The 22,007-nt window shown below is 46.6% G+C and overlaps 1 protein-coding gene across 1 annotated transcript in view; it reads left to right on the forward strand.

Moving 5' to 3' along the window:
* Positions 1-17,361: 17,361 nt before the first annotated feature.
* MAP3K9 (mitogen-activated protein kinase kinase kinase 9) overlaps positions 17,362-22,007 on the forward strand; it is a 78,096-nt gene continuing 73,450 nt past the window's right edge. Inside the window, exon 1 of the mRNA XM_039251839.1 lies at positions 17,362-17,843. Within this exon, the coding sequence (XP_039107770.1) occupies positions 17,444-17,843 (400 nt within the window). The 5' untranslated portion in view covers positions 17,362-17,443. The remainder of the gene's footprint in view (positions 17,844-22,007) is intronic.

Here is a 22,007-nt window from a genome sequence, read left to right on the forward strand (position 1 = left end):
TTCGTTCTAAGTCTACTGTGTAATAGAATCACTTGGAGGAGTTAAAATACAGACACACATACATACCAGGTAACTTACTTTGTTTACATTATATTTAATTAAGAGTTGGGCATGTTCAAATCGTGTTATTTGGATTCTATATCCTTAGTGACATAATTTGCATAATTTATAGGTCTCAAATAGTAGTGGAGGCAAACACTTCAGGGTTTCTGTGTCTAGGTTCTCTGTCAAGTATGTGTTGCCCAGTGAAACGTTTATATAGAAAGATTTTAAAAATTCTTATTCTTAAAGAAAGCGAATTGTCCCATGTGGGGAAGCATGAAGTAGTGGAAAGGACTCCGGTGCGGTGGTAATAAGACCTGAGTTCTCTCTTAGATCTGCTACTGGCTACCTCCAAGTATGCCATTTACTTTCCCTGATCCTGAGTTTCCCAGTCTGTAAAGGAGTTGGATTAATGGTCTGTTAGGGATTCTAAGACTCTTACTTTGGGAGACAACCTTTATGAGATAAGGAATGCATTTTCATGAGGGATCTATGTTGACTGGAAAGAATACAGGATGTCCGTTAAGAACATTTATGATAGGGCACCTGGCTCGCTCAGTGGGAAGAGCATGCGACTCCCGATCATGGGGTCATGAGTTCAAGCCTCACATTGGGTGTGGAGATTATTAACTAAATAAATAAGCCTGAAAAAAAAAAAGAACATTTGTGACAAAAACCCACAGGCCTGTTTCTTCAAGCATCACTGGTAACCTGCTCTGGAATCTGGATCCTGATCCTTACTCTTTGGAAATGAGTAATAGGTGGCTTGGCAGAATGGAAAACAGGTGTGGAAGGAGCTAACAGGGGCTTTGGAGAAATGACAGACTTGCTTTCCTGAAATAAGCTTGAGCCTTCAGCCAGATGACATGTGTAGATTTCCATAAAAAAAAAAAAAAACTTCATGGTAAATATAGATTCATTAAAGGGTCTTAAAAATAGGATCTAGGCTTGGGCTGTAGGCTTGGGTATGGGACACATACAACTTTCCTCTCTCACCTTCCCTTTCCGTGTCTTGTCTTCACTCATCCATGAGTTTTATCTGAAAAGGAGATGTGTCAAGACTGGTTATAAAGAACTGATTGGCTAATTTAGTTCAAAAGGTATTTTTTTGAGTGATGGATACTGGAGTGGCTACAGCTTTAAAGGAACAACTGAACACCTGAATCTTGGGAGTGAGCTTCCTGAGCTCATCAAGGCACCTGGGGATCTTTTCCATGGGCTACTGCTGTGAGCTGACCCTCTGTATTTGTCTCAGCTCAAAATTCAGAGTTCCCAGGAAGAGATTCTGATTGCCCAGCTTTGTTCCTATGGTTACCCTATGATCAAGGGAGGGTCCTGTAATTAACAACCACACCATAAGAGCATGGACAGGGGTGGGAAAGACCCCCAAATGTGGGTGTATGTATGTGGTAGGAGTGGGGCCTAGTGGATGTTACCAGAAGGGGATGGGGAAGGGGCAGACAAACATCATAGTATCCAAGGCTCCAAAACTCAGGGATAACTGCAAACGACACCAAGTTCAGACAACACTAACACGCTCCCAGGGTACAACTGGATAATTTCAGGAGCTCTGAGGGCTGACTGACCAGGAGGCTGACCTCCAGTGGTAGTTTATATCATAGAGGATACAGCCAACTCTTTCTTCTCCCTCCTCCTCCTTCTCCTTCTTTAAAGTTTATTTACTTATTTAGTTAGTTAGAGAGAGCATGCACAGGGGAGGGGCAGAAGGCAAGAGAGAGAGAATTCAAAGCAGGCTCCACATTGTCAGCACAGAGACTGATGTGGGGCTCGAACTCACAAACTATGAGATCATGACTTAGGTAGAATCAAAAGTCAGACATTTAACCAACTGAGCCACCCAGGTGCCCCTCTTTCTTCGTCTTCTTATGAGGCTTATTATAGTTGGCATTCAATAATATTCATTAACTGGTTGAATAAATGAGTGACACAACTCTTACATGGGCTGAAGGAGGACTTCTATTCAACGTTAGCCTGAACTGAATTCGTTTAACAACTGCTTAATTATGTATCTTCCAGTTGCAAGTGATTGAAGCCCATCAGAGTTATTTTCAGCAAAAGATGGTCCTTGCTCGGATATCACTTCAGGCAGTCAGGGTCACACTTGAACCTAGTCAGGAAGCCTCCACCCCTTGCCTTTCCTCCTCTCTGAGCCTCTGCTCCACTCTTCCAGAAGTTTCACGTTCTTTAATTTTCAGTCTACTTTGTTAGAAAATAGCTCTCCATGCCTCCAGGATTTGCATCTCTTCCTCTCAAAGTCCAGGGTGACAGAGACCTACTTACTTTCATTCCCATTCCAAACCCAGAGCAGGGACAGACTCTACGTTGCCCAGCTTGGGCCAGGGACCTGTCCCTGATTCAGTCAACCAAAAGGGCCAATGATTCTTGGTGGAGGTAGGGTGGGGGGAGGGAGTACCATTACAATATGGATTTGGTTTTAAGAGCAGTTCTCGGAAAGGAAAGGGGATGTGACCAGACAACCCAACTGGTGTCTTGTACAGAAGCTAAACAGTGTGATATTTGCTGATATTTGTATAGTGCTTTAAGAATAATGGAAGAACACTTGATTCTTGGCCTGTCTGAGGTAGGCAAATCAGGTAACAGTCTTTCTTTCATATCTACTTTCTTTCACTCTGCCATGGCATTTGTTTTTCCATTCTTACCTTTCCCACTTGACTTTATGTTTACTGAAGGCAGAGACCATATCCTCTTTATCTTTGCATCTATATCTCTAATAGCTAGCTCTGGGCTCCGTACATGGTGGCATCTAATTGATGCTCAACCAGTTGAATGTCTATTTTTACAGATCAGAAAACTGAGGTGCAGAGTAATACAATGGAAATGAGCCCTCAAGAGCCCCCAGGAATGTTGTGGCTTACACTAGGTTGCTAGTTGAGGAAGAGGGTCTGCAGCAGCTTAGCTCAGAAAGATCATACTTGAAGGCCAAGGGCCAAGACTCTGAGGTTTGAGGCCTGATGCCCAGTGGCCTCCAGAAAGCCTCAGCTCCAGAAAGGGCTTTGTCAGAGGAGGTAGACAAGCAAGTAAAAAAGGAAGGTTATTAAAACTTTTTTTTTCCTTGGGACTTGATTCAGGTAATTTATTTTTAAATTTTATTTATTTATTTTGAGAGAGAGAGAGAGAGAGAGAACATGGGAAGGGCAGGGGGGGGAGAGAGAGAATACTAAGCAGGCTCTTCACTGTCAGCACAGAGCCCGATGTGGGACTTGATTTTGTGAACCATGAGGTCATGACCTGAGCCTAAACCAAGAGTCAGTCGCTTACCTGACTGAGCCACCCAGCTGCCCCCCTTGACTCAAGCTATTTTAGCTGTCTGACATTTGAACTTGATGGGAGAGAAAGGAGAAAGAAGCTGAGGGGGACAGTACCATGTTGGGAAGCTTTCTACTACATGTCAGGAAGCAGTAAGGGACACCTATAAGGCTTTTATGGTCTCTGAACTGGGTTGGATCTTCTTGTTCCACCAATTATCCAACTAACCTGGGCAAGTCACTTCACTTCTTTGTGTCCATCCTCCCACCTCTTTATAGATGGGAGATTGTTATAGAGGTACTATTATCTCTCTCCCTTCAGGGAAGACATAGAGGAACTTTGCCCACAAAGATGAAGAGGCCAAGTCCTTTCTCTCAAAAGTCTGATGATCCAGGATGGGGAGCAGATGGCATGCAAAGCGCTGGGGGCTCTGAGTGTGGGTCAGCCCTACGGGACCCAGAGAGGAAGCCTCCTGTGAGTCTTTAGGATAGTCAGGGAAGGGTGCCTAGTGTGTAGAGCTTTGGAGCTAGGTCTTAAAGGAATTTGCTGGGCAGAGGAAGTAATGTCTACAGGAAGCAGTGGAATTATAACAGGTTAATTATGAGGTGATGGAATTACAAAAGGGCCTGAGGATGATATTACTATTGTCAGATAGTAGATACTGTCAGAGCCTCCTATTTATGCTGCACAGGCCATGCGTGGCAGTCTGGTTTCAGGGGAACCAACCACGAAGGCTCTTGGAAATCACATTTTGATTCCTTTTCCCCAGCTTGCTGGTAGCATCCATTCCTCTGTTCAGCTGTTTTTTCCAAGCTGGAAGAGATCTTGAGAAACAATCTGGTATCATCCTCTACACCAAGGTAGGTATGGATTGCTAGCCCTGTTTCATGAAAGACGGAGTTGTGGGCAAGAGAGGTCCAGTTGGTAACTAAGGACTCCTAGAGTTCTTATTTTTTTTATTTTTTACTTTTAGGGAGAGAGACAAGCAAGTGCAAAGGAGAGAGGGAGAAAGAGAGAGAATCTTAAGCCGGCTCCATGCTCAGCACAGAGCCCGATGCAAGGCTCAGTCCCACAACCCTGGGATCATGACCTGAGCTGAAATCAAGAGTTGGACGCTCAGCTGCCTGAGTCCCCCAGGCGCCCCTCTCCTAGAGTTCTTGTTTTCCTCTATCCTGATGCTTCTTTTGGTTCCTTTTAAATTTCAAATCCCCATTTCAGGTAATACTTGTGGACCTATTTATTTATACCTAGAGTTTCAAGTTCTTTCTTGGCAGCAAGTTATAAAAAGGAGCGAAGCTGACAGGAGGGAGCAAAGAGACTCGGGGCACTGGAGGGTTCACAGACAAAACAAGAAACTTCCTTGGCTGTTCATGGATTCAGCATGGGTACCAATCCTACCCAGTGGAAAGGCTCCTGATCCAAACCGCAGACCTCGGGAGCTCTGAGAACCAGGACCACTATGTTCAGAGCCAATGATGGGAAGGAACCCAGGGGTAAAAATTCAAGGGTTTCAAGATTTATCAGAATAAGTTGCTATTATTTTATTTTCCTTTATCCTTCTCACCTACCTCTGTTAGCAACTTCCTGTCGTGGCCTGGAAGAGAGGCAGGGAGAGATACTGAACAGCACACGCAAGTTACAGCTCACGAGGTACCTGGATGGCTCAGTCTGTGCATGTCCAGCGGGGGCGGGGTGGGGGGGAGGGGAGAGAGGGGGGTCATGGTTGCAGTCATTGGAGTAACAGGAGACAAGTGTGCTGACTGTGGGTTATTAATAGGTACTAAGACCTATATTTACAACCAGTGGCTTAAATTAGGAGCAGAACAGTCACGCCTGGCCAAATCCATGCCCCAAACCAGACACCTGAAGCGTGCAAAGTGATCATCCCAAACCTAGCTCGCTCAGGTTAGCAAGCAGGCAGGTAGGAGTAGCAAGATCTTCAGTGCTTGCTCAAGCTGTCTGTTGCAATTCTGCCCCTAGGCACCTGCAGCCCGGAACAGAGCACCATTCTCTTTAAAGGAAGGAAGGAAGGGGGGAAGAGGGCAAGGGTGGAGGAGAGGGGAGGAAGGGGAGGCCGGGAGGAATGTAAGTAGGTTGGAAGGAAAGGAGGATTGAGAGAGGGAGGAAAAAAAAGACACCAGGCTGCTCCCGTCAAAACCAAAGCTCAGGCCAAGCCCCTCAGAGGTTGCCTTTTTTTTTTTTTAATGTTTATTTATTTTTGAGAAAGTGCAAGCAGGGGAGGGGCAGATGGAGAAGGACAGAGGATCCGAAGTGGGCTTTGCACTGACAGCAAAGAGCCCGATGTGGGGCTCAAACTCACAAACCTCGAGATCGAATGGGACATTCAACCGACTGAAGCACGCAGGTGCCTCCTTTAGGGGGTTTCTATTCTTCCACATCCTGCCCACATATGAATGGGGAAACAGTTCCATTTCATCATGAGAGAAAACTTCTACTCATAACGTGCCACGGGCCCAGAAGTGGAGCATGCGATTTTAAGTATCAAGAGGTAACCGCAGACCCCCAACCCTTATGCAGGAAGGTAGCTGGGGGTCGGGAGGGGGGTGGAGGGCTGCAAGTGCTCAGTCAGAAATGGCAATAGGGCATGGGATTAAGTCCACACTGGGTCAGAACCTCTGGACTGGGAATTCTCTCAGGTAGAGGCTAAGTTGCATCTGAAGCGGCGGGGGGGGGGGGGGGGGGGGGAGTGTTAGCCTGGCCCCAGCCTCTGCGTTTGGGAGGAAGGAAGAGAAGCAGGAAGGAATGGTGAGTGGGCTGCCCCAGGGGTCAGCGTTGGGTGGGCACTTCCTGGCTTGGCTTGGGGTCAGATTATCATAAAGCGGTGAAGTCATCTGCATCCTCTCCCCCCCAGTCCATTCCGAATCCTAAAAGGGAGCCTCTACAGTGCAGTGAATTTTGCAGGTAGATAAACTGCTCCCAATGGAAGTCTTCCTGTGGATAAACTTAAGTAGATCTTGGATTCTGCTCCAACTCCTACCGCTCCTGTTACTCAATGGTTGTGGGGCCCAGTTTTTATACAAAGGGGCTGTTGAGCGTATGTAGTGCATGGGGTTTTGGGTGAAGATGCCCAAAAAGTGCTTGGCCCAGGCCTGAAAGGCTGAGAAGGTCAGTTAGTTTTGCCATCACTCTCCTGTAGACCCCGTGTGTCCTTTCACGAGGACAAAGCCGGTGGACACCAGGAGACCTGGCGAGAAAGTTTGGTTTGTATAACACAGAACCAGCACTCTTGGAGGAATGGATCCTGAGCGGGAAGAGCCTGGGGATCGAAGGGGGCCCAGTGCTTCTGCTCCTCACTGCTGCACTGTCACATGGAATAGCCTCTCTGAGCCTCAGTTTCCTTATTAAAGTTTTTTTTTTCCTAGGAGAGAGAGAGGGAGACAGCGTGAGCAGGGGAGGGGCAGAGAGAGAGGGAGACACAGAATCCGAAGCAGGCTCCAGGCTCTGAGCTGGCAGTCAGCACAGAGCCCGACGCGGGGCTCGAACCCACGAACCGCAAGATCATGACCTAAGCGAAAGTCAGACGCTTAACCGACTAAGCCACCCAGGCGCCCCCTCCGTTTCCTTATTAGTAAAGCTGGCTAAAAAGAATTTCCAACCTGTAGGACATTTTTGAGGGCTCAAAGAAATAATATAATCACTTCCACCCTATGGAGGGATCATTAAGTTCCAGGCATTGTTGTTGTTGTTTTTTTTTTAATGTTTTATTTATTCCTGAGAGAGAGAAAAAGAGACAGTGTGAGCAGGGGAGGGTCAGAGAGAGAGGGAGACACAGAATCTGAAGCAGGATCCAGGCTCTGAGCTGTCAGCACAGAGCCCGACGCAGGGCTTGAACCCACAAACTGTGAGATCATGACCTGAACCGAAGTTGGATGCTTAACCGAATGAGCCACCCAGGCGCCCCCCCCCCCCCCCCCGCCCCAGGCTTTGTTTTTAGGGCTGTTCATGTATCACCTCACTTAATTCTTGAAACCACTTTAGACCTCGGGTGTTTGCAGATATCTGAACTCATCAAATTGTACACATTGAATGTGTACAGTTCTTTGTATGTTGATTATACCTCAATGAAGCTCTTAAAAAAACACTTTAAGGGGGCTCCTGGGTGGCTCAGTCAGTTAGGCATCTGACCCTAGATCTCAGCTCAGGTCATGATCTCATGGTTTGTGGAATAAAGCCCCACATCAGGCTCTCTGCACACAGTGCAGAGCCTGCTTCAGATTCTTTCTCTCCCTCTCTCTGCCCCTCCCCCGCTCTCAAAATAAATAAACTTAAAAAAAATTTTTAGGAGGTAGGTATGATTTTTTTATCCCCATTTTGCAGTTGAAGAAAGGGTGGCTTAACAGAGAATTTAAGTAAATTGTCCCAGGCCACATAGTGAGTCATAGCAGAAGTAGGATTCAGACGGAGTGCAAGCAGGGGAGGGGCAAAGAGAGACACAGAATCCGAAGCAGACTCCAGGCTCTGAGCTGTCAGCGCAGAGCCCGACACGGGGCTGGAACTCATGAACCATGAGATCATGACCTGAGCTGAAGTTGGACGCTCAACTGACGGAACCACCCAGGCGTCCCCCTAGAAGTGTCTTTGAACTGCAAACCACTGTTTAAAGATCAGTTGTCATTACATTCAGTGGCATAGCTGGACGGGCCGTGGCGTGGTCTTTGCATACTAAGTGAGGGCACATGGATCAGCTCCGAAACTACCGCCTGGCGGTAGTTCAATCAGCACTGAATCACTCTGCTACCCTCGCCCTTGTGTCCAAGAGAGGACACGATGGAAAAGAAGGAACGTCAGTCCTACTACGTACAGAGCTATTGTGGGTGTGTCAAGGGCAGATAATAAAATAATAAAGAACCAGACCACAGAGCTGCAAGCAACTGCACCTGACCCGCACATGACAAATCCAAGGAAGCAAGGAAGCCAAGTCCTGAAATTGGGTCCCCTCTACCTTTAGTAACACAGGAAGCACAGATAGTTCCCCTGATGTCTCATAGGCCTGGCGGGGCCGCCCTCTGGGGCTCCCACTGACCTCACGCAGGCGCCATCCCTTAACCCAGGAAACACGCACTGTCCTTCTAAAGGCCTGACCCATGTCAGGAGACTCCTGTCTCATGGCCATGGGCAAGAGGTTAACAGCCGTCAACTATGCAAAGCTGAGCCATTTTAAAAGGTCTCTTTGGGTAGAGACCTGGGAAGCCCGAAACTAAAATAGGAAGTATTTTATTATCATTTGGGCCTGGAGATTTTCTAGTCATTCTGGTGCTCTTAGTTACTTTATTTTTATTTTAATTAATTAATTAATTAACTTAGAGAGCATGCAAGGGAGAGGGGCAGAGAGGGAGAGAGAATCTCAAGTAAGCTCCATAGTCAGTGCAGAGCCCTGATACATGGCTCTATCCCAAGATCCTGAGACTATGTCCTGAGCCAAAATTGAGACTTAGACACTTAACCGACTGAGCCACCCAGGCTCCCATTTTTGTTTTTTGGTGTTTTTCCCCCCTAGTCATCTTATGGAGGTGATCTTTTATGACTCTTATATTTAATGATCCTTGGCCGAACTCCAGACATACATAATGGCCTGCCCACCTGATCTCTCCGCTGGGGTATGGAGTGGTGACCTCACACTCGGTCGGTCTAACAGCACGATGCTCAGATAGTCCCCGCATCTCCAGTAATGACAATGCTATGCTCCTATCTGCTCAGGCCAAAAACCGCTTGCCATTATCCTTAACTCCTCTTTCATACCCCTTCTGACCCATCAGCAAAGCCACATTGATTTTTAAAATTGGGGCCATCTTTATTTTTTCCTTTGAGTTAAAAAAACAGTTGGTTTTTTTTTTCACATTTATTCATTTTTGAGAGAGAGAGAGCATGAGCTGGGGAGGGGCAGAGAGAGAGGTAGACAGAGAATGTGAAGCAGGCTCCAGGCTCTGAGCTGTCAGCACAGAGCCCGACACCCGGCTGGAACTCACAAACCATGAGATCATGACCTGAGCCAAAGCTGGGCACTTAACTGACTGAGCCACCCAAGCACCCCTCCTTTAAGCTTTTTAATAAAATAATCTGATGCTGCAGGAAAAGAAGTTCAGGGGTTGGGGCCGCTGCCTCTTTGGTCTGTGTGGGGCCACCTTTTACCATACGCACTATCACCTCCCTTGTCTCCACCTGCTGTTATCTCTTTCCAGAACACTGAAGAGCCTCCTTGTCTGTCTCTGCCCTTGTTCTTTGCAGCCCATTGTGAGCCTGGCAGCCCCAGTGTTTCTGTCCTGAGTCAGACCACACCACTCCTCTGTGAACACCCCTAACTGGCTCCCTTGTGACTCAAAGTAAAAGCCTCAGTCCTTCTTTGACCTGAAAGTCCCACATGATCTGCCCTCCCACCCCCCGCATCTCCTACCTCCTTCTAGCCTGAAATTCTCATTCCTGCTACATTGTTTCCTCTGCCAGAATGTTCTCCTCCCATAGCAGTATGCTGGTTTCCTCAGTTCCTTCAGATCTTTATTTCAAACATCACCTTGTGAAAGCCACTTGGTGTGGCCACTCTGAAATGTGACCCCGACCCCCACCCTGCCTTTTTTCCTTCTTAGCATTGATCCCTTTTTAATGCTATAATGTATTTTACTTACTTATCTTGTTTGTGTGTTTCCCTTGTTAGAAGATAAGATGTATGAAGGGATTTTTGTCTATTTCGCTCACTTTTGTACCTCCAGTGCCTTGAACACATAGTAGACACATGTTTAAATATTTGGTGAGTAAATGAATGAATGGAAAAATAAACAAGGGACACACTAGCTGTGGATCCTTTAGCAAATCATTTGGCTTCTCTAGGCTTCGGTTTCCTTGGATGTAAGACTGAGTCTGCACTAGATGGTTCTGAGCTTCCCTGAAGCTGACATGCAGACATCCCTGGGTTAACATCTAGAACGGGAAGCAGCCGTTTGGCAAGAAAGAGTCTGAAAATTTGGGTTCAAGCCTTCAAGCCCAGGTTGAGAACACTTGTCTGGGTCTTAGTTTCCACAACAAATAGAGAGAGCTCCACCCAGTGGCCAGTAAGGTTACTTTCGGCACTTAAAGTGTAAAAGTACCAAAGTCATTAAAAAAAGAAAAAGAAAAAAAGAAAAAATTTGCCTCCATATCCCTCAATACCACACGGTGGTGCAGTTGTCTACTACTGTTTCTAAGAGGGCGTTGCTGTGCCAAGTCCATGACTAAAGAGCCTGCCTACTGTAAAATATATTTTTCACGGACAATTGTGAGAGCTGCTCATTCATCACATCTCTCTGGTTTGTTTCAATAACAAATAACAGAAATCATTAAATAGATTTTTTTTTTTTAAATAAGAAGGCATGACTCTCAAAAGCAAAAGGGTGTGTGGAAATTTCAGCTAAATCTTTGTCACCAACTAACGACCAAGCTGCAAAGCTGTAAAACAAAAGAAGTCTATGCCAGTGTTAGATGAAGCCACAGCTATCCTAAATTAGTTCTAAAAGTAAGTAGCTACATACCTGTCTGCACATAACCAAGAATGTTCCCTCCAGGAAGTAGGAAGGCTAGGGAAGGACTGGTCTGTTTATATTCCAGCACCTTTTTGTTTGCTTGAAACGGCCGTTAAAGACTCTGACAGATAAAACAGATTGTGAACAGTGCATGGCATTCAGTCAGCCCTAAATTCATAGTAGCCATTGTCACTGTTGTTATTCGCATCATTATTATAGTCATCTTTGGGTTCTAGGTTTTCCCCTCCTCTACCAAGCATCTCTCCAACTAACAATAATGCTTTTGGCTTGAAACTTACTTCAGATTACAGGGGCGCCTGGGTGGCTTAGTCGGTTAAGCGTCCGACTTTCGCTTGGGTCATGATCTCGCGGTTCGTGGGTTCGAGCCCCGCGTCGGGCTCTGTGCTGACTGCCAGCTCAGAGCCTGAAGCCTGTTTCAGTCTGTGACTCCCTCTCTCTCTGACCCTCCCCTGTTCACGCTGTCTCTCTCTCTCTCCTAGAAATAAATAAAACATTAAAAAAAATTAAAAAAAAAAAAGAAACTTACTTCAGATTACAAAAAAAAAAATTGTGGGTCTTTATTCTAATTACAAAAGTATTACACGGTTATTTTGGGTATGTGGAAAATAAAGAAAAGTAAAATGAAGGCAAGACAAATTACCGACATTCTACCACGCAGCTCAGAAATAACCAAGATTTTGATGCTACCCAAATGCACACATGCACACACATTTGTGATTGTGTTGTATTGTTCGAAAACAAAATTCAACTGAGTAGATTTTACAGATCTTATTGGCTTTATCCAATGATTCACAAATTGCGTAGCATCCCACCTTGCAAACAGAAAGGAGCTCTTGGGAGCTCTGAAAAATGTAAGACTTTTACAGACAGAAGGAACAGAAACAAGGAAGTTAATTGGGCAACAAGTGGATTGGTTATAGCAAGATCACTTTCCTTCAGGGCATGGCAGGGGTCTATCAGGCAGATGCCCTCACCAGCGCTGATTAGGTAATTCCTCGTGACCAGATTAATACTCCATTTCCGGGACAGGCCGAAACTATAAATCAGTCTCAACTTGGTGACATGGGGCTTAGCATAAGTGACTCCATTTGGGGTCAGTTGTCTTGTTTTTAACGATTTAAAGGTTTTTTTCCCCACTAATTTTTCCTTTATCATTGTATTAAGCACATTTCCACATCTAAAATTTTCCTAATCATCACTTATGATTACATACTTCTTTGATTAGCAAATGAGTACATCTTATGTTTTTTAACGTTTATTTATTTTGAGAGAGTAGAGAGTGGGGCAGGGGCAGAGAGAAAGCAGGAGAAAGAGAATCCCGAGCAGGCTCTGCACTGACAACACAGACAGCACAGATTGTGGGGCTCGTTCCCACAAACCGTAAGAGGATGACCTGAGCTGAAATCAAGAGTTGGATGTAGAACTGACAGAGCCACCCAGGTGCCCCAAGTGAAGTACTACTATCCCCAGTTTCCTAAAGGGGGATCTGGGACACTGGAAGGTTAACTTGCCTAATGGCAAACACTAAGTATGGATTCCAATTCTGTCCGAGTCTCCAAGGTCCCAGAATTAACGATCAGTCTGCTTTTTCCCTCTTCTCTTTGTTTACACCCTACCTCCATCCCTCCTACCTTCTTGTCTCCCATCCCTCCTCTTTTCTCTCTTCTCCTTCCTTTTCCCACCCTTCTCTTTTTTAGAGGGAAAAACTATAGCTGAACTCCCAGTCAGGCAGCCTCTGCAGTTTCCTCCTCGGGTGTGATGAAAGACTGTCTCTGAGGGTGATGAGCAAAGAAGGAAGTAAATATGCTGAATATTTAGTGGGTGCTAAGCAGCATGCAAAGAGCTTTTTTTTGACTTATCTCATTTAATCCTGTAAGCCTCTAGAAAAAGGAGTTCCTATTGTTATATCTATTTAACAATGAGGAAACTGAGGCTCAGACAGGCACCTTGCCCAAAGTCGCACAGTTTTAATGAACAGAGCAAAGGATAAATCATGATCTGACATGTCTGGTGCAAAGGTGCATCACGGATTGCTATTACTCTCTCCCCGCTTTATGCTATACTTTTCAGTATGGTGGAGAAAATGGTCCTTTTCTGGGTGATGTTTGTCAACTGCTCCTCAAGAACTTAACAATGGTAAAATCATGGTGATTCCACCCGTCTTTCAAAGTCTTTTGCCATCTGCCCATTTTTACTTGGTCAATTCCATTTCCCACGACTCCCCTTTTCCTGTCTGTTACCGCTGTCTGTTACACTCACTTCCTTGTCCATGCTTTCTAGTCTCCACTATCAAGCTGCACACATCCTTCAATGCCCAACTTAAGCACTTCCTTATACACTCCTCATCTCTTGGTCCTAGGTGACAGAGACATTTCATCACCTCACAGCTCCATACCAAAGCTTTCAGTGATAGCCCTTTAATTGCTAAACGGAAGCCAGGCTTAGTATTCAAGGTAGCCATTGTCACCATATGTCTTGTGAGAGCCAGTTATGTGCTAGGTACTCTTGAGGTGCTGGGCAAAGTGTAGAGAACCAGACAGACAAGTTTCTATCCTGATGGTGAACAAACTGGACATTAAATAATTACAAATAATCAACTAAATAATTATTCGTCTGAGTCAAGCAATTACAAGGTCCTCTAGAATCTGGTCTCAGCCTATTTTCAGTTCCTCCTCATCCTTTTATTCCATGCAGACAAGCCTACTCATTCCATCCCCACCTCTGTGTCTGTGCCCACACTCTCCCATTTTTCCTGGGTGCTGGTTCTTAACTGCTCCACCCTGTGCCCCTCTGGGACCAACTTTGGTTCCACCTCTTCCATGAAACTCTGCTACACAACTTTAGCCCAGAGGACCTTTCCTCATTTGAATTTCTAGCACTTCTCCATTGGACAAATATTGACTGAATGACTTCTTGAAATGTTTGATGAATGACTCTTCATGAAGTCCTAAACACATGCTTCGGTATTAAAGATTTAAATTATATAAGGAGTTAGAGTTTTCCTACTGAGGGGGATCAGGATTTTTTTCCTCTTCTCCTCTGGGTGTGTGGGGGGGGGGGAGGGGAGGGGAAGTGGAGCTCAAAAAAGCTACAGTAAAATTTACAAAATTACCAATGAACAAAATGACAATAAAAACTGCCCAATTACTCATAATGATGTGAGAAACAGGCAGATGAAAAATTAAATTCCCTTACTGCCTACACCCTTTGACAAGTCTTTGAGACAGGCAGAGTGACCTCCCTCTAGAGGGTCAGCTGCCTCAATGATGACACTTTGCTAATGGCAAAATGGAATCTTAGCTTAACATTAACAGACTCCCTCCAGAATCTTCTAAGTCTACTTTAACATATAAAAATTCCTTTGGAAACTTCCTTTATCTTTACCCCCCACCCAAGATATATGTTGACCATCATCCTTCAAGCATATGGCCCACTGATATACATCTTAAGGGTCTCATGACTGAGGTTTTTACTAGACTGTAATAAATGACCTTTTCCTAACAATAGCTAGCTTCCCCCCCCCCCCCCCCCGCCCCGCCAAGGTCGTGGAAAACTTGCACCCAAAATTCCTTAGAGACTTTCACTATCCCTAACCCCCTCCGAACCTGAAGGTTAAAAAAATCAGTCACCAGTCACAACCCCAGTGCAGCTCTTTCTGTCTACGGGTCCTGTCCCCGTGCTTTAATAAAGTCACCTTTTTGCACCAAAGACGTCTCAAAAATTCTTTCTTGACCATCAGCTCTGGACCCCCACCACTCCCAAACCACATCAATAATCTTACTACTTGAAGGAAATCTGCCACTGATAGCTTTCTATCTTCCTAGTTTTTTGTTTCTATTTCTGTGTGTGTGTGTGTCTAGGAAAATTTTCTTTTTCCTCAAAGATTATCAAGAAAATCTTTTTTCTCATGGTCTCTTTTTATTATTTATTTTATTTTTACATCTATTTACTTTTGAGAGACACAGTGAGACAGAGCGTGAGCAGGGGAGGGGCAGAGAGAGAAGCACACACAGAATCCGAAGCAGGCTCCAGGCTCTGAGCAAGCGGTCAGCACAGAGCCCGACGCAGGGCTCCAATCCACGAAACGTGAGCTCGTGACCTGAGTCGAAGTCGGACATTTAACTGACTGAGCCACCCAGGCGGCCCAGTTATGGTCTCTTTTTATTTTTTATTTTTTTAATATTTTTAATTTATTTCTAGGAGAGAGAGAGACAGCGTGAGCAGGGGAGGGTCAGAGAGAGAGGGAGTCACAGACTGAAACAGGCTCCAGGCTCTGAGCCGGCAGTCAGCACAGAGCCCGACGCGGGGCCCGAACCACAAACCACGAGATCATGACCTAAGCGAAAGTCGGACGCTTAACCGACTAAGCTACCCAGGCGCCCCTGGTCTCTTTTTAAAACAGAGTACCTCTACCCCCACTTTCCTGCTCTTCTGCGTGAGGGTGGAATCGTTTGTTCTAGGTTGAACAAAACCTAGAGAATTTACTCAAAGACCCCCATATCTTTTCCAGTTCACTGATCCCATGTACAACAAAGAATCTGAACATTGTTTTATGGTATTTACTCAGAAGCCCTTTCTCAAGACCTATGCTAGAAAGCTCTTCAGAACAGCCCTCTTCTCCAACACTTCCAATGTGTGGGATGCCTAGGTGTAAGGTGTAGCCATACTTTTATGCAAACCACAGAATGCGGGGTCTAAAAGAACACAGATCTTCCAGTCCCCACCTCCCCCTCCCCCTCCCCCATCCCTTACAGGATGAACAGACTGAACTACAGTATTAAGTTGCAGCTGGGCCGGACAGGACTGAAGATACCAGATCTGGTTATCTTCAGAGATTGCTCCACTGTCCCCAGCTTGGCTAACAATCAACCTCAAATTAAAACTAAACAGAAAATACTCAGTGAAGCACCAACTCTTGCTAAGCAAATTGTATTTACTCCAGCCACTGAAAGGGAAAAGGTAACACTGTTTGGTAGAGATTAGATCTTTCGGCATTGCCTTGTTTTGAAACGTCAAAAAACTTTCTCTTTGGAAATCTGTATTACTATGATAGGATTAAAGCAAAGAGGAAATATCAGGGGCCACTTACCCCATTCTTTCCTACTGTCTGTGAAATGGAGAACAAAAGGGCGTAGGAAAAGGTTGGCCCTTGATCATGAACTGTAGCATTGGCCTGTCTGTATATTCTACTTTGGTTCTTAATCTGATTTCTAGAGGTCACAGTGATCTGAGGTGCAACTCGTTCAAGCAAAAGAAACCCACAATCTAGAAAAGCTGTGTTTCTTCAGAGAGGCCAAGCCCTCTCTTCACGGACAGCTTTCAAACTGGGCTTTCCAGTCGCAGTTTGAAGCCCCAGGAAGGTGGTCTCTCATTCTCTCTGAATTCTAAAAAATGCCGGTATTGGAATCGCTTCTTACAAAGGCGGGAGTTGTGTGAAAAGGGCGGGAACTGCAGTTTTAAGAGTGCTTCTTCTAAAGAACGTTCCGATGGGCCTAAAGGCCTTATAGAGATGAAAGGTTTCCTGGGTGCGAAAGGGTCTGGGAGCGGTAGCTGACCCACCTGGCTGGACTGGGGTAGAGGCACATCCGAGCGCGGGGAGACCCCCACCGCAGGAGCGAGCCAGAGAAGAAAGGGCTCTGAGGGGGAGGCACAACCCAGCTCGCTTGTCCTCTGCTCCCTCTCAAAAGCTCGCTTTAGGATCAAGAGCACAGGTGCTGGCCAACGGGGCCACTGCCCTACCCCAGCAAACAAAGGGCGCAGCCTCCAACAGCCTTTTTGGTCTGAATGGAGGCTCGGCCGTACCTTTCAGCGTCCACCCATCCCTCCTCATGCACCCAATGAGGCCGCAGCCTCCTGCTGCCTGGAGGTGTTGAACTCTCGCAGGAAATGGACAGGTAGCACGGACCAATGGTTGGAGCTGCCGCGGGCCAATGGGAGAGAGAAATGGGTCGACCTGGGGTTGAGAAGGAGAGCCCGCAAAAGGGGGCGGGGCCGCGGGGGAGGGACACGTAGGCGCCGGGGTTGGAGACGGGCGGGCGGGTGGCTGCCGGGGCAGCTCCAGCCGCGGCGCGAGGAACCTGCGGAAGGTCTGCCGCGACCAATGGGAGGGCAGGTTGGCCTGGGGGGGGTGGGCCCGGCGCCGGGCGGCCCCGCCCCTTCGGGTCCGCAGGGCTGGGGCGGAGCCAGGTCCGCGTCAGGTGGTCCCGGGCGTGCGGGCGGCGCTGGGGGCGGGGCGCGGCGCGGAAAGGGGAGCGGCGGCCAGCGGGCGGCGGCGGGCCCCGGCTGCGCGAGCAGGTACCCGCGGCAGAGGTGGCCAGGCCGCCCCGGTGGGGCGAGCGCGAAGGCGGGGGCTCCGGCCCGTCGCGCCCCCATGCCGCGGTGAGCACTCGCGCTCGGCGCACTTGTCGCCGCGCCGCGCCTGCCCCAGCGAGCCGGCTCTCTCCGCCCCGCCAGCCCGGGCCCTACCTGCGGCCGCCGTCGGGGGAGGGGGGTCCCCCCAGCTCTGCGGAGCCGCATGAACAATAGGCGGCGGCGGCTCCTGCGGGCGGCGGCAGCCCCGCACCCTATGGATCGGCCGCTCCATGGAGCCCTCCAGAGCGCTTCTCGGCTGCCTGGCGAGCGCCGCCGCTGCCGCCCCGCCGGGGGAGGATGGAGCGGGGGCCGCGGCCGAGGAGGAGGAGGAGGAGGAGGAGGAGGCGGCGGCGGCCCCCGGGGAGCTGGGTTCCGATGCGCCGCTGCCCTACTGGACGGCGGTGTTCGAGTACGAGGCTGCAGGCGAGGACGAGCTGACCCTGCGGCTGGGCGACGTGGTGGAGGTGCTGTCCAAGGACTCGCAGGTGTCCGGCGACGAGGGCTGGTGGACCGGGCAGCTGAACCAGCGGGTGGGCATCTTCCCCAGCAACTACGTGACCCCGCGCAGCGCCTTCTCCAGTCGTTGCCAGCACGGCGGCGAAGACCCCAGTTGCTACCCGCCCATTCAGTGTAAGGCAAAGGCGGGGCCGCAGGGCCGGGCGGAGAGTGGGGCTGGAGGCCTGGGGGTGGTCTCGGAGCGGGTGGGGAATGATTGACCGCAGGTTGGGTGTGTGTGCGCGCGCGCGCTGCAGGCAGGGGCTTTGGTGGGTGCGATGGGTAAGGTCGAGACGCCGCAGGCCTTGCCTGGACCCTCTGGCGCTCGGGCTCCTTAACCTTCATCTGACCACCTCAGCAGCAGCGTCTGCTTTCCACATCCAGAAGCCCCAGCGTGAGAATCTCCCCCATTTCCCGCTCCCCGCTCCCCCCAAATCTGGAAGGATGTCAGGCCGGCTGTCATAACCTTAGTCCCCAAATCAGGGACCTTCTCGACCTCTTCTGCCTCCTGTCCCCGCCCCTTCAAGGCATTTGTTAGCGAGCAGATGGGGGTGTCTCCCGCAGGGCTGGCTCTCAAGTCCCGGAAGCCTGTGTGAACTCGGGTCTGAACTGTCTTTGAAATGTCGTGTCGATTTCTGGGATCGCAATCACGTATCTCAGAAGTTGTACCTTTAGGAGTCTCGCTGAGAAGGGTCTAGTGTGTGGAGAAGCAGGTGATGGGGTGAGAGATGATTAGAGAGGGAAAAAGATGTCCTTCCCCCGTGAAAGTGGCTAGATCCCAGTCCCTTGACACCCAGGCCGTTCAGATAATACATTTCTCCTTATTTCTCACCCTAGATCCTTGCCTATATTTGGTGTTTGCCGAATCGCAAGGGGACCATGCCCATGGGTCCCTCCCAGGTCCTTTCTTCCAGTGCCCTGGTTTTCACCAGTTTCCCAGGAGCCCCCTGTTCCACACCCTGCAATGAAATTCCCTTTTTTTGGTTTTTCTTTTAAAGGGGTTAAATTCCTCTTAGGATCCCTTAATCGGTTCTGCTAGGTGGTTTTAAAAGAACGATGCAAATATTTTCTTGTGCAGTTTACACTGTTTTATATTTGAGGGTTTCCATGGTTTCTTCCCTGTTAATACAGGTTTTACTAATACATATTTATTATTGTTTATTCCTTATTTTGTATACTTTGCATTTTAGTTAATTTAAAAAAATCATTACCAAGGGCCAACTTTAGGCATTTAATTTTTAAATTTCATTTGTAACATTTATCTTTCTGAAACAAACAAACCATTTATCTTTTTGGTCCTATAACTTATTTTCACCTGAAGAATCGTTACTTTATTTAAGCTGTTTATAAAATACCATCACTTAATATGAAAATCGTAACTTCTTATTTTTCTATTCTCCTTTTTTATTGGTGTTTTGACTATCAAATTGATGTTCGAATCCTTAGTTCCCTTTGTTTCTATCTCCCTCTCATTCATTTTAAAACTTCTACACTTTGATCTTTATAAGGCCTGGAGGGGACAAATGACTTTAAATTGTTTTTGAGTGTTAAATCTTTTTGGCTGTGGTACTGGGAGGTTGTAGGCTAAGGGTCCTAGCGTAGTGTCTGAAATAGTGCTGAAGATGAACCTGGTCACATATTGGAAGAGATATTGGAAGAATGTCCTGGCCTATTAGATACAGTGCAGTTTTAAACATACGTCAAATTGTGAGTTTCTTTTTGGGTGACTTTTTGTGATCTTTTTACAGCTGATGTCAGAGTATGAGAGCTATGTGAGGCTCAGGAGCAGGAAGTCAGTTTAATATCTGTACTTAACATCTGTCAGAGCAGTCAAGAGTGAATATGACTTGGGCTGGAAGAACTCATCTGCAGAACACCAGATGTGTCCACAGTGTGCTACATTAGCAGCTCCTTCTCCGTTAGGTGCCCGGGACCTAATCTTTTATTTATTTATTTATTTATTTTTGAGAGACAGAGAGACAGAGCATGAGTGGGAGAGGGGCAGAGAGAGAGGAACACACAGAATCTGAAGCAGGCTCCAGGCTCTGAGCTGTCAGCACAGAGCCCGATGTGGGGCTCGAACTCATGGACCACGAGATCGTGACCTGAGCCAAAGTCGGACGCTTAACTGACTGAGCCACCCAGGGGCCCCCGGACCTAATCTTTAATGTAACAAAAGTTACCTTGGATAGACTAGATTCCTGTATGTAGAACTCAGATGATGAGAAAGTAGGAAGTACTTTGTGCTTGTTAAAAGAACTGACTTGAAGAACATTACATTTGAAGGCCCTGGTAACTTGTTTTGTTTCCTCTCACCAGGAGTTCTGAACTTGAATGGAATTAATTCTTGATAATTCAGAAAATTTAATTCCATTCAAAAACCAATTAGAGTACCTAAGGAAAGAGGGATACTGTGTTAAATACCAGGAGATAAAGAAATAAGATAAGGAGGTGCATATAAGTCACACCTGTGGGAGATTGGTGATGTAAATATATCATTTCAGTGCAATGCTTCGATGAAGATGAACGTGGGAAGTTGCTAACAGGTGCTCTGATGGGTGTCCTGTGTCCAGTTTAGTTAGTGCCACTCAGAAAATAAAGGTGATTCATAACCTTGTCTTCAAAGACTTGTAATAAAATCCAGCCACTGACAGCTTTTCCCCAATTACACTTTTGAAATTCTCCTTTGAGGCATGAATTGTGACATTAGATTATGAATATCAGACACTCAGTTAAGTAATAACGTTCAGTTTTAGTTTTAAATATTTCTTTTCTGGGGCGCCTGGGTGGCTTAGTCGGTTAAGCGTCCGACTTTCGCTTAGGTCATGATCTCGCGGTTCGTGGGTTCGAGCCCCGCGTCGGGCTCTGTGCTGACTGCCAGCTCAGAGCCTGGAGCCTGTTTCGGAGTCTGTGACTCCCTCTCTCTCTGACCCTCCCCTGCTCACGCTGTCTCTCTCTCTCTCTCACCTAGAAATAAATAAAACATTAAAAAAATTTTTTTAAAAATAAATACTGCTTTTCAAATTGGAAATTTTGTTTCAAGCTTTATTCAAAACAGAAGAGGAGGAAATTACCAAATCTTATGACAAATTGAAGAAATAGTGATATTAGAAATCATCTAATATTTATATAATGCCTTTATCCCCACCAATATAGATATGAACGTTTAGCTCTCCATGGAGCTGACAAATACAAATAACCTAGGAACTCCATCTTTTTTTTAGTGAAAGAGGAAACATGTACAGTTCCAAATTTATCATCATGAGAGATAAATAGCTCTAGGTTATTTTTAAAAAGTTTCTCCCATAGGAGGATTGTGTCTGTTTACAAGTGGGGCATAAATTAAGGTTATTACTAATTTACATTTTTTTCTTACATCCACTAGAAATATAAGGATGTATTTTCAGGTGTACTTGGGATTTTTGAATGAGTGACGTACGTACCATTCACTCACCCAAACCCACCAGAATGTGCCTATACATTTAGTTTCCAAGAATACAGTTGAGAGAGAATAACCTCTCGATTGCAAAAACAAAAGAAATAAGGTTTTGTTCCTGATATTCCTGAAAATATCCACCCACAGAAACTGAAAAATGTACTGAATGTGACTTGACCTGATTCTTACTTAAAACCAGGTCTTGGCTGGAGTGGGAAAGGAGAGCCCCACATTCTCTCACCTGCAGCGAAGGTCTAGTTCCTACCCAAAGGGACTTCTTCACAGGGAGGGGAAAAGAAAGTACCCTCCCACTGCTCCCCACTCTTCCGTCTTCCATCTGCTTGCAAATTGTGCTCTGTACTTTTCTTGAAGGTTGGTCATACTGTTTCCTTAACTAGTTAGCAAGAACCCGAGAGTTTATGTTCTACCAGAGAGAGATTATTGCTTTCCCTTCCCCACAGAGGTTTTCTGTTTTCTGTGAAATGCCGTTTGAGGAGCTGTCCCTTCAGCACCCTGGTTCAGAATCACTTCTTTTACATCCTTGTACGTTTAAATAAATATTTAACACATCCTGTGTGTTTACAACTATGCCTCAGACCAGAGGAAAGAAGGAAGGGTATAAGATGGAATACAACAGTTAATTTCCTTAAGGAAAATTCAGATATTCAATTGCAGAAATACATGTGTAAATGCAAACTTGTTACAGAGACATCTTTTCATAAGTGTAAAAGATGTTAGAAAAAGTGAATGTTTGAGGCACCTGGCTAGCTCAGTAGAGCATGCGACTCAATCTCAGGGTCATGAGTTCACACCCCACATTGGGCATAGAGCTTACTTAAGAATAAAATCTTTAAGAGGAAAGA

This window comes from Hyaena hyaena, unplaced genomic scaffold (genome assembly GCF_003009895.1).
Source record: "Hyaena hyaena isolate Hyena2069 unplaced genomic scaffold, ASM300989v1 scaffold_400, whole genome shotgun sequence".
In the NCBI taxonomy this organism is placed as follows: Eukaryota; Metazoa; Chordata; class Mammalia; order Carnivora; family Hyaenidae; genus Hyaena; species Hyaena hyaena.